This window comes from Fulmarus glacialis, unplaced genomic scaffold (genome assembly GCF_000690835.1).
Source record: "Fulmarus glacialis isolate BGI_N327 unplaced genomic scaffold, ASM69083v1 scaffold1148, whole genome shotgun sequence".
Lineage (NCBI taxonomy): Eukaryota > Metazoa > Chordata > Aves > Procellariiformes > Procellariidae > Fulmarus > Fulmarus glacialis.
The window spans coordinates 5,115-18,832 of record NW_009227351.1 but is presented as its reverse complement, the minus strand read 5'-3'; the positions used below and the strand labels follow the sequence as shown (position 1 = coordinate 18,832).

Sequence of the window (13,718 nt, the reverse complement as noted above, 5' to 3'; positions counted from 1 at the left end):
CATCAACTTAATCTTACTAGCTGGAATATAAGCCCCAAAAAGCAGTATCACAAATTCTGACTGCTAAAATTCTGGAGCTAGGGGTAAATAGTCACTGTCAGTATTCTTACGGTCATTTATTACACTCACTATGCTTGCCACCTGTAGTGTCTTAAGACAAAGATTTTAAAAATTCAACTCTTGTGAACAAAGTTCTGTGACTACAAAATCCATAGCAGAACGGTGGGGAGAGAAAAAAGGATCTAATCAAATGAAGAAAATTAGTTTTAAGTTCTGTAAACTAACTGTAGAATGATGGATGTGTCCTTGGTTTTGTTATTTCCAATTAAAATGCAGCCTCTGAAGTGACACGCTGAATATAAAAAGACATAATAGAATATTTAACACGTTTACTAACTAATGTGTCTACTGCAAGACCTATTTTTGGTCTGTTTTCAAGTTTCTAGCACTAAATTAACTCTTTTGAAAAGGAAATACCCACCCATGACCCTCCACAACTGTTAACTGTCCCCAGGGTTGACCATGTTATTAATAATGGCAAACAATCGGAGCAGTGAAGCTCCTCTTAAAAACTGATCTACCTGCCAGTCATAAGGAACAGTTTCCTCATTCTCTCACTTTCTTTTACATAAATTCATACAGTAATTCCTACACTAGGCTAATTCCATATTATTGTATCATACAAGCTTTGGCCACAGGTCTTGACATCTCCAAGGCAACTATTTACAGAATAAGAGACTCGCCTGTGCTATTCTATAGCACAGATATAAATTCTACAGCACATTGATAAAAATGTTTTGGACATGTATCTCTAGCTGCCTGCGTACTTACATTTATGTCATGAAATCATGAAAGAACTATTCATTTAAAATGCATGAAAACTAATTTTGGAATGCCACCTCAGTAACACTGCTTAACTAAAATACTGTTCAGGTATTAATGAGGTATTAATTTTTTGTTTCTTTAAGCTCTTAAGTTGTCAATCACCAAATCAAAAGAGGATTTCGGTTTTAATGGATGAAGAAAACAGGTTAAGTATTGCAAACATGCACTCCTTTGCAGGTATCACATACACTATTAAGCAACAAGAGCTAGCACATGACTAGTTTGGTTTTACCTTGGTAAGTGACTCGTATGGACGGACCTGACTTACAGCAGTGTACTACAATGACTTATTACAAATAATGATAAAAATTAAATTGTTTTTGGATGCTACTCCACCTCAAATTCATGCACAATCAAGGGTTAAGCTATGAATATAAACATCGTTGCTGATAGCGCTTACGGTTTTGAAAAAGGTAAGTTATGTTATGACAGTTCTGTTTGGTGACATTTTAAAGAGATTTCAAGATTTCACGTTACCTTTTGGAATCGCTGTGAAAAAATTCTCACTTTCAAACGTCTGTTAGGCTGAAAAATTTTAAATACTGTTCTCTGATTATATTATAGCATAAGTCATTTTAAGCTGTGAAGTCAATCTTACGCAGGCAACAACTGAAGACATCAGACATGCTACTGCGTACAGAATCAGAACAGTAGCATGGTTGTATCAGAGCAAGGCATTAGCAAAGCAATTTCAATTCTGAATGATTTTTAGTAAAAATGTAGATAAAATTTTGTTGCAGATATTTTGCAATTTCTTCTGAAATAAACTTAGTACATCCTATTCTCAAGCATAAGAAATCTCAACTGCTTGTACAAAGCTGAACAGAGACTAGTTACTCGTCGGCTGGCTTTACTCGTGCAGGGGGATCTGTAAACTAAACTACTGCCCTGGTGAGTTTTGGAAAACCTATCTCATTTGCAGTCCCTTCAGCACTCTAAGTTCCTTGAGCAGTAGTGAGCAGAGTTGAACAGGCAGCCGTGCAAGGAAAGCATCACATCCTCTTACCTGGAAAAGAAGCCCAGTTAGTTTTGTGGTGGAATACAGGGAGCTGGGTTTTTATTGCTTAGGTAAGCAATATGGTGTCTGAAAAATCAAGTCTCCCAGACAAGGGATCTAGAACTCCAGAAAGCTGGGGAAAAATATTTAAGTTTACTGAATTTGGGGATTTAAGTTACTTCCCTTAAGTTAAGATTAAGAAATCAGCTGCCATAGGTGTTAATTACCCTATCATTTCCTCAAAAGTTTTTGAGAGAAAAAGAATTACCAATACATGAGGCAGCATGGCTGAGACCCTGATTTTTCCTTGGAAGGGAATTTCTCAATTATTGTCACTAGCACTGTGCAAACTACAATACTAAAAGCTTCATTAGAAATAAGCAAACAAACGAACGACATTTTCCTTTTGGCACGTACCCCTTGCAGGGGCTGAAAGGAGTACTTCAAAAAGCAAATGATTATTTGTATTTAGTTAAGTGTTTTGAAAAAGTCTAATTATTGGAAGCACCTATCACAAATCAAAAATCAAGATTGGTTATAAAGTGCATATTTCAGTATTTTTATTACAGAAGAAAGCATTTAATAAAAGCATTCGTTCATGTCTTCTAATAAGCTTTGGCCAAGGAGGTCCAGCCACGCTGTGCCCACACCACCTCTCCCACACCCAGCTAATTTGGTATGCAACCAGCTCACTATGAAGTGAAACTGTGAAAGACACAGTAAGACCAAACGTACATACTGGGATCTAAGAGGAAAAAAACAACACACCCATGAAGAAAAAGTAAATAAAATGTAAAGTGAGCTAATTCGTATCCACAGATTCTAACCCAGGCAGGATGGAAATGCTTGCACCGCTTGTAATCTCCTCTCATACAATCTTATTTCCAGTCCCTGCTAACATAATACAGCAGATAATTATTACAATTAAATCAGGGAATAACCACCCCAAAATACTATCTCCTAGGAAATTGAATATGTAGTCAATACAAAACACAATGGAATTAATATGAACAATACTGGGAAGAGAGCTACTAAAAGATTAAGATTAGCAGCAAGTGGAAAACATGGACATTTCTCCCACTAACCATGCACTTACAAACTTCTGAATAATGTTTCACCGGTCTGCTTACCGCTAAGCAATGACTAAGCTCAACTTCTCCAGTAGACATTTAAAAATATAGGAGATTTTTCTACAGGGAAATTGCTGAGGAGCAAGCTGAGTAAAAGAAAAACATATGTTCAAGAAGGAAGGCAGATATTCCCACTACTTCCCATACGTGGTGTTTTGGAAAGTAGAAAGGCGGCTAGCTCCATCACACACAAACACAGAGCTTTACCTGTGCAGATAGCAGATTTTTCAAACCCTACCCACAATCTACAGAAAATCTATGTCTTTTCTCCCTGCATCTCCAATTCCCCATCATGAAGTATTTTATTCTGGTTTTACAATGGCATTAAATGTTAGCATTGACTGAGAAAAGAGTAATTTTTAAGTCCTACTACATTTCTTTGGAGTTCGGTATATTCTCTTTCGATTTCTCTGTGGTGAGAACCTTGCCTGTACGCCTTGTAAGAGGATGAGGCCTAAAAAACTTTCAGAAAAATCAGGCTGCTTCTGCAACCCTTATTTTGGTATTTCCTGCAGCCAGACAATGAAATTCAGTAAAAATAATTATCCTGATCAGATCACTGATCTGACGAAGAACAGTTGTGCTATAAAGCTTTTTGGAAGGCTTCTCCAATTTAGAAGGCTTTTTGAAAGCAAAGCTTTAGTCAATTTAAAGTAAATATAAATACTAAGGTTTCCCAAACACAGTAGATAGATACTTTTTATTATTATATAGTTTCCTTTTCAAATAGGACTCTAAAATGTTTGTTTCTCACTTTGTCAATTCTTCAAATTTTTTGTTTACATACACTCCCTCCTTTGCAGGTATTTCATACACTATTAAGCAGTACTACATTGCTGGCCAACATCATTAATAGTTGATTTAAGAGCTCAGTCTTCAAACTGCACATTTTCAAGGTTATATGGCTCATGATGGTGATTGGAGAAGAAAGGGCAAGTGTAAGAGATCACAGGGACTGCCCTCGGACAACGGGAGAGAATGAGTTATGAACTGACGAGGTCCAGAGTTATCTATGATCGATCCTTTGGAAGATGAACTACTCCATTTTATTTCTCAGCCTGGTCAGCAAGGATTCATCGGGCTCCGCTCATAAACTTTCACTCTTGCTACAATATTGGGAATCAGCGATTGTCAGACATCGCTCTAGTCTGACTCAGCATGTCAAACACCGAAGGAGGAACAAAACCAGGAGCTGTATTTTTGGTGAATAAAGCTATCAATAGCAAACACAACAGAATCACTTGATTCAAAAGACTAAAAATGCAGGCTTTTCAAGATCAGGTATCTATATGATTACAGCAGAGGCTGCTCATACTCTTCAACAAAATGTGTTGTTCACCTCTGAGACACAAAACAATGTAAACGACGACACCTGAAAAAACAAACTAGCAGCTAAGAATAGGTCAAAAAAATCCAACAAGCAGGCACCACTGCTTCTCTCACTGTGTGCAAGCTTCTTTAGCAATGTCACCTACTGCCATGTCAACAGATATTACTAACTGTATAGATGCACAATGCTAAGCTATGGCAACCGCTGCAGTTGAATACACAAAATCCAAAATCCTCCCTGAAAGGCTGTCCTGGAATTTTCACTGCAAGGAGGAAGCACAGGTTATGATTTCTCAACTATTTCCCCTGTACCAACCCTTCATAATATTTCATTAATTGATGTGTCCTTGTTCCAACAAGCTTCTTGCCCTTTTAAATCTCTGATCACCCGTTTCGCTACTGAAGGAACTCACTGGTGTGCCTTCCTAATATATGGTAAGCTGGTTGTTGGCCAGCGGGAGGAGGGAGACAGAGGAAGAGCAAGAAGGGGAACACCTTCCTGACCAGAAGCCAGATGCTTATGCCTTTCTGAAGCTAAGGTTTACAAACAAAAATTTATCTTACATCAAACTAGAACTTTCTCTGCACACGACATGGCTTTTGTCTCTGTTATGGGTAAAGGTTTCTCTTGGGAGATACAACACAACACTCTACAGAAAAACATCTGTAAATAACTAAGACTAGCAAGCTGCCATCAGCTCTGCCCGCAGGGAGGGAAACCCCAGCTGCCTATTGCTAAAACTCAAAATCCCTACTTTAAACTGTGCTCATACATAAAGAGGGTAGGCTTTTGATAACTGTGCTTAATAAATACAGGCCTGGCTGGCTCATGGTAAATAAACACAAGGCAATGACAAAACATTATGAGCATGTCCTATTTTAGAAACTGTGATTGTCAAAACATATCAAGCTAGCTTTGATCTCTTTCTAAAGTACCAAATCCTTAAATATCTATCATTAGTTAAGCTCCAAATTCATAGTCAACAACCGGAAGACATATAGAGCGTACATGCAACTGCATTAAACAAATTCTATGTACAAATCTTAACTTTTAATAGTAGATCTCCCACCGAAGTTTAGAGAATACAGAAGCAGTTACCAAATTTGGTTTAAAGGATTTACTATTTTTACATAACTTTGATAAAGAATTTGCCATAGTTGTTACTAACATAATCAAATTCAATACAAAGATGAGCAACATTAAACAGTACAAAACACGTACAAATTTTAAAGTGAGGAAGCATTGTTACTCAAACAGTTTCCTCCGTAAGGGAAAGTTTTTCTGATTTTCTTTTTTCAATAGTATTACTGGAGACATTACATAGAAATTCTAGATGGCATTGTAAAAGAAACTAGTTATTCCCACTGCTACTACCACTACTTTTCTGCAGAAACCTGAATGCTTAAAGCAGGCCTAAACATCTCAAGCACACATGCAAGTAGTTGCATGCACGGAACATGCAAACCCAGCACCTACCTCCACTTTCCACCTTTGGAAAGAAATATAAGCAGGTAAAACAAAAATCTTTCCCCTGACTTTCAAATTGAAACAGAGAAACAAGTGTACATCACCTGCCAAAAAGCCTACCTGTAATAATCTTTAATTATCTCTAAAAGGCTACAAAAGTCAAATTCAGCAATACTGGATCACTCAGAAGGGTGAAAAATAATTTCCTACTGCAACTGAACTCGCTACATCTGAAGAGGAAACAATTATACTTCCGTATTCTTGTACCTCACAAGGTTTCTCCTTACATACTAAAGCATTCTGTATTCCCACAGGGACTGACCCCATCAGCAAGGGCACCTGTAAGGTACGAGCACCTGTAGAGTACAAACACATTTTCCTACTTTGCAGTCAGGTGCCTTTTATTGATCTGTTGGTCAGGTCTCATCACAAATAAAGTTACACAACTTCCATCTTCTGCAATCAGTCTGGTCACCAAGAATTTCTGCTATCAAAGTAAGGCATGATTTTTTTCGAGGATTACCTCCCAATGACAATTCTTTGAAATGGAACAGAAGAGAGTAGGCTAAAAGAAAACCAGAAAGTGTCCTATCATAACAAAATCAATCCAGAATTAGAGTATAATATTCTCTCTTCGGAGACAGTTCTTTCTGAAGTATCCTGTCAGACATTTGAATCAACAACTATATTCCAACTGCAACTGTCAGCATCAATACTTTATGAGCTTTATAAGAACACATAAAACCTCACAGATTTGAGCAACAAGTGCTGAAGGGTACTGAGAAAAATACTTATATAGCCATTTAGTTACTTACATTGTTGTTGCGTGTTTCTACTGCTGGAAACTTCCTGACTATGAATTTGACAGCAGATTCCAGGTTTTTGTCAATAAGATAGGACGGTTTGGCTTTGGGGTCACCGCATGCCTATAAAAAAAATACAATAAAAATGAAGTAAAAACACAATCACCCATCCAAAGCTAAGTGATAGTTGCAAATCTGAAGACAAACTAGAAAGATTCTTTTTTTGCTTGTTTGTTTTTAGTAAGCAGGTGATAAAATGAAAGGCAAAGTGCAGGGACTGTCACAGCTGAAATATGCAATGGGAAACAGTACAGAGATGCTCTTCTACTGAAAAAGATGCATGGAAGTATCAAAGCAGTTAGTGCAGAACAGCAGTGAGGGAAATAACTCAATCCTAAAAGAAGGAGAAAAAAAACGGTTTCCTTTTAATGCTATTCCTGGTTTGAGGTAGTGTTGTATTCATCTGGAGTTAATAAACTGTTAGAAAATTCAATCATGTCATCATCTGTGGAGGACAGTGCTGGGCACATTAAATGATTAAACTATCCTTTGTGAAACAAAACTAAAAGCCCCACCACCAATCTGCATTTAATTTCTCTTTAAATTGTTAACTGCAAGACAATTTTCCATCCCACAGTAAAACCACCAGTACTTGCCTGAAGTATCCTATTTCCTTAGATTAAGAACTCAAGTTTTGCTCATTTTCTTTACTCCTACAGTAGCATAGGCTGTGCTTTAAAAGCAGCAATCAAGAAATTTCATTAAATTTTGATTTGAACAGAAGTCGCAACTAAGTGTTAAGTCTCTCAAATAACTTACATAGACACATCAGAACAGCTTCTGTGGACAAACGACTGACGAAGCACCTACTTTTGCCAGCTACAGTGCATGCTGTCAGACACACTACTCCTTCTCAACTACTCTGACTAGCAAGCCATGCTACACCATTTGGTTTGCAGAAACATACTAAAAGCAGCATTACTTACATGACAAAATTTGTGCTCGAATTGTATTTTGTCTCAAGTATTCATTTAGTTTTATAGGCTTCATAGGGATTTGCAAAGGAGTTTCGTGTCTCATGCAAAACTAAATTACATGCTAGGCATTTCTACGCAACATAGTGAACTCGAATGACAGCTCATTTAAAAACTTTTCCACATTGATTTCTATGACTGAATTGTGGACTGTAGAGACAGAGGTCATGGAGTATGAGACCGATTCTGAAAGCGGGCAAGCGGGCAAAGGGAAGGTGAAAAGCTTTGCAAACCTTCCAAACTTGTCCTTGCTGGGAAAGCAGTGTAATAAAAAGAGAGAAAAATTACATATGAACAAATTACTCTTAATTTCTAAAATACGTTACATTTCAGTGAACTAATACACTATTACCTACATCCAAGAGAACATTCCAACCATCTGTTACTCTAGGCAGCATATTTTCTACTGGATGGTGATTATTCTCATACTCACAAACAACTTTACATGTACTTATTAGAATTTTACTATTGTGCAAAGTGCTGCTTAGATGCTGAACCATGTAACTTCTAATAGTATTTCCAAACTAAGTTCAGGTAGGAAGAGGAAAAAAAAGGAGTTAACAAACATCACATGCAACTACAGGGGAAAAAAGGAGAGAAACTCAGTGAAGTTTTACATACCTGAAAAAGAAACGGTAGCCAAGAAAAAAAAAACAAAAGAGTCATTATTGTAAGTTTCTAAAACTCCTACCAGCAGTACATGACCATCATGACGTATGCTAACATACTACTCTAACACCAAAACTCTCACATTTGCTAATTTTCCCACAAAAATACTAAATTTTATTAAAACGTGACATCTATAATGCTCCAAGAGGAATTTATAATGAAAATAAATTCAGCAACATCCACATTATCAATTAGATATTAAATAGTTGCTTCACATTCTTACAGCAGCAAACAACACGTGCCACAGAAGCTCTATTCTGCACACACTTTAAAGTCTTTATACAATTTCAAAAGTAAAAATTAGAGTATAAATAGGCGTCAAGAAAGTAAACAATGCACGCTTCAAATTTATGAAGTCTTAATTAATTAGTTGCCATGGGTTTGTCAGAATCTGTGTCAGATTATTTCAATTTTCTGTCCTTGCCACACATTATATAACTTTCTCTACTAAAAGAAGGATTACAAGCAAAGAAAACAGCTTAATGGACAACATATATTTGTGGCCTGTTAAAATCCAATATGGTTGCTCTTACATAGGAGATGAGATATCTGCCACCATTGACTTCCTAATGTTTTCAGTATGAACTGAAATATTACTTCCGCATACACTCCTTATTTTTCCTAGCAACACGTTTTTCCTCCTATAAATCAGCTCTCCAAAATGTTTACTAAAAATTTGTTCTATCCAAGCCCTTACACACAGATCATTCACACGGAAACAGATGTCTGAAAACACTAACATGCACATGTTCGCGTGGCTTCAGGAACTCAGTTCCCAGAGATGACGAATATTATCCTCAGTCTAACTGGCAATCCCCCTGAACATGCAAGAGAGCTTTGCTCCTTCTCATTGTTTGTTTGCTAACATCACACTTAAAGCAACTGTAATTCTTCCTACTAATAAACTACACAAGATTGATCCATAGATAAGAAAGAAAATTGCTGCAAGATAAAAAGTGTTAAAGGTATCCTTCATACATTTCAAAATTCCAGCTTCTAAAAAGCTGTACAAGCCTACCTACGTGGACTGAACAGAAAGAGGACAACAGACACTACCGAACAAGTGGGTCAATGCTGTTTCCTTCCCTCTCCCATATTACACACAGCTGGGCTCCTTTCCAAGAACTGGTATTATCTGATTACTAGCTGTTCTTCCATCAATACAGTTTTCATCCATACTGTCACCTGCATTCAGCATCGCATGTAAAGCAGTCTACATAAGCTAATCCTTTCCTAAAACGGCAAACAGACCTATGAAGTTCAAGCTCACCACAGTTTACTCCAGAAAGCATAGAAGAATGAAAATACAAACTCCAACCCTAGCACTTTCGCACAACTGTGAAAGTGTGATAAGGCACATAACCACAATTTTGCACTGTAGAAAGAACAAAGACATTGAGGGCAATGGTCTTAGAATACAGATAAGAAAGACAGCTTTTGCTTTTCATTGTTGTACTAGTCAATACAAAATCCTTTGTCGGTACTGTAATAGGCAGGAACATCGCGGTACAACATACAAAGATCACTTTGCCATACACAGCTCTCCAGCATTCAAATAGAATTTTGAGAATTAGCCAAATGCAGCAGCCCTTTCTCAATCAGCCTCAGATACAACTTTTTCCCCTAAATGGGCTGCAATAACCTCTTTTCATTTCTTATCTTCCAAAAAAAAAAAAAACCAACCCACAGAATGGCTACATTTTTTGAGCATTAAAAAGAAATTCAAGAATTAAAAATGTTCTTACTAGTACAATATTCATGGAATACAGCTCTGAAGCTATGGGATTCTAGCTGCTTCAGCCCCGAAATATTATACTGAAAGAATTTCCCAGCAGTCATCTGTAAATTCCTTTGTATACTACTAAACAGCTGTCAAGCAGTTACGCTGAAAAAGATGATGCAAAGCTACCATTAGAGACTAATCTAAGTAATTAAAAAAATAAACTAAAAAGGACTCAGACAGTGGATTTCTATCAAGTTACACAGCATTTCTTTCCTCAGCACTTTAGAATGGTACCCTGCAACTAAGTGAACATATTTCCCTGATCTGATTCTGTGCATCCAACTCTAACAAGAACAACATGATTTCTATAGCTAAGAGGTTCATTATTCAGAATACATCTTCGCTATCACATGCACAGGCCATCAAACTTCAGGTAAGACAGATCAGACTACATGCACTGTTTAGAGATGCTTCACTATGCCACACATTTTGAATTAAAGCAGCATTTTCCTACCTACCCTAATAATCTAGATAACCAGATTACTATTATTTAAAAAAATGCAGACTCCAGTCTTCACTTGATACTATTAGGCTCTTCTATACTATTTCCACTTTGAAAATGAAGAACACTACACAGCTTCACTTTCTAGGTTGTACTCATTCAGAAGCGGCCAACAAGAAAATATGCAACAAAAACCTGCTTAAGGTCTGCATTTAAGATAAGTAGCCTCTAAAGAAGAACACAGAATCCAGTACCACTGCCTTTGGCCCAGAGTACTCCAACATTAAGAGATACAGCAAAGAGACCTTTTGCCCCAATACAGTTACAGCTATCACTGCAAAAATCAAAGCCTAACATTTTACTTCCTACTTGAGGACGAAGAATATTGGATGAGAACAGACAAACATCCATCAACAAATTACTACATATAACCAGCTGATGTGACATGAATAAAGGAAAATTTATGTTTGGGTACCATCATTGTCAAGAGCCAGTGCCGCACAGTATGTGCAGGGTGCAAACTTGCATTTAGAAAACCTAAACTTCACTCATGCTTTTTACCTAAACCTGCCAGGTGTCCTTGAGTAAGACCATTGGGAAATATTATTTGAGTTACATGGTGTAGGATGATTTTAAAAAAGCCTAAATATGTTACTGTGTTACGGAAATACCTTTTACATCCTTCTTTTTGATACTAAGCCCAACCTATTCCAAATGATTAGCAGGGCTGTTTCCCAACACAAGAGAAACAGAGCCACTTGAATCAGTAATTTCCTATTTTCATCCCCAAAACCTCCTACATCAGAAGATGATCAGAAAACAAGCCATATTTTGCAATTTAACATGTTTTTATTACTTCAGAAGATCTTGATTTACTGTTACTGCGGACTTGAGATAAAACTCTGCTGAGCACAGTTCCACTGGACTGTGACAAAATATACTGAAATAGATCTTAGTCAACAAATCACCTCACCTTCAAGTTTCATTTACAAATGAATGTGCACTAAAAACTCGGTTCATTTAACCAGAAAATTGATGGAATTTTAACAACAGCAAAAAATATGCCATCCCCCGAGCTAGTAACTTTCATTAGTAAATGGAAATACACTAAGTTTTCTCATATTAAAAAAACGGGAAAAACTCCTGTATGTACCATTTACAGTTTACTACAGCACATTCTCTTGACACGCAAGAAAGGCATGCACAGTAAAACTGTTTTTCTTCCCTTGTAATAGCTGCTGACATTAAAGACTTCACCCTAGAATGTATCTATAGGTTTGAATGCCCAGTTTGCGGCTATGCATCCTATAAATTATACTAAATAACACACGGCAAAGAAACATTCAAAGAGACAGGTTCATCACTAACTCCAGATTTCTGTATGATAAAACGTATTATATATTCTTTGTTTCTGTCATGTATTTAGAATAATGAGATTACGAACGGACAATCTCTAATTTTGAAAAAGCAAAACTCCTGAGAAAGAGAGAGAGGTAAATAATCAACAAAGCGCTGCTTTGAATGGTGAATACATAAGGAAACAGAGTTCAGACTACGTTTGCCTTAACATCTCTGATGAAGCCTACCACAGCTGCTTTGCTGTACTTTAGGTTTTGTGAAAGCCTAAGTTTATTATTAAACAGGCTGGTCCCAGATAAGCTTTGTGAATGAAGCCTTGTCCCTCTCAACAGCTATGCAAGCAGATGCAAGAATTAGTTGGTCACACATGGACAAATTATTATAGTTTAATACTTTCAATGGCTAAAACTGTCCTACACCAGTATCACTTGGGTAATCTTGTACCAAGTAAATTACATTACCGATGTTTGCGGTTACATAAATGACACTTGTACAAAAGGTAAACCTGTATTTTTTATACATAGACTATGCTAACAGATTCAGAACTGTATTGTTCCCATGATCCAATCAGGATCTGGAATCAGAAGAAATCTAGTTAACTAATTTTTGGACAGTCTCTAAAGGCTTTGGACAGATCCAAAATATGGCTCAAATTATTGTAAATTTAACAGCTATTGCACTTTTCATGCATGAAGGTTCAAAAGTTTGAAAGATAACGCACTTTCATATTAATTCAAAATTACAATTAAAGGTGTTAAAAGCCAGTCCAATGTTTCCTAGAGCTAAGCAAGATGTCTTCCCCACCATTATTCATTATTTGGTGGCTCTTGAACCCCAAAGTATATACTTTATTTTAAATCCTAGTGTACCTCTACTCAGAGATCCAACTCATTAATATGTAAACTCCAGTGAAATCAAAAGGAAAGGCTAGAAAGGACCTTGAGAAATTGCCTACCTTACTTTCCTGTTCCAAAGCAGTATCTATGTCGCTCCTGGGAGATATCTGCCAAATCTTTACTTACAGGCGTCCAATAGGCTACACTCAAAAACATTCTCACTGTCTTCTCCAATATTTAACTATCTTTTTCGTTAGAAAGTTCTAAGATCTAAACTGAACTTTTCTCGCTACAATTTAATCCATCACTCCTTGAACTCTGTGGCCATACTGAATTGCACAAACTATTCCCTTTCTCTCTACAGCAGTCCTAAATACTTAAAAACTTGTACCACTTATTAATTGACTTTAAAAAAATCTTCCCATTTTCTTAATGGGTGAAATTTTCTGCACCACTGGTCTTTCTTATTATTCTGCTCTGGACTTTCTCCATTTTGTCCACATCTTTCTTGAAAAGTGTGTCGAATCAGATACATTTCTGATGAGTCTCAATGCATGCCATGTAGAACAAAAGGATTACTTTCTTCATTTTCAGATTATCTTGCTCACACATTTATAAAACTTCATGTCGTCCCTGATTTTTTTTCAGCAAAACCGAGTTGCCTCACGTTTGCCCTGGCATGTCCCTAACCTCTCCCAGCTATTTTCTGCAGACTTGCCATCTCATTACTTTTCATTTTGTATTTTAAATTTCACCAATCACAAAATAGCTTACAATCATTCTTGCTCAGCCACCTCCACGTTTGTTAGACCATACCTACAATTTGTTAAGCTCAAACTGAATTCCAGTTAGGTTCTTCATTATTTCTGTAGCTTCTCCCAGCTTCCTACCTAGAAATTTATTAAGCACACTGTAGTCATTATCTAGGTTGTCAATACAAAGAGTGACTGGAACCAGAGGTAAGACACGCCCCAACGAGACCC

General features: G+C 36.9%; 1 protein-coding gene across 1 annotated transcript in view; it reads right to left on the bottom strand.

The window, feature by feature from the left end:
• The window catches only part of NCKAP1 (NCK-associated protein 1), a 60,539-nt gene that overhangs the window by 42,928 nt on the left and 3,893 nt on the right, over positions 1 to 13,718 (bottom strand). Inside the window, exons 3-4 of the mRNA XM_009583101.1 lie at positions 7,880 to 7,897; positions 6,625 to 6,735 (exon numbers count right to left, since the gene is read on the bottom strand). Coding sequence (XP_009581396.1) covers positions 6,625 to 6,735; positions 7,880 to 7,897 — 129 coding nt within the window. The remainder of the gene's footprint in view (positions 1 to 6,624; positions 6,736 to 7,879; positions 7,898 to 13,718) is intronic.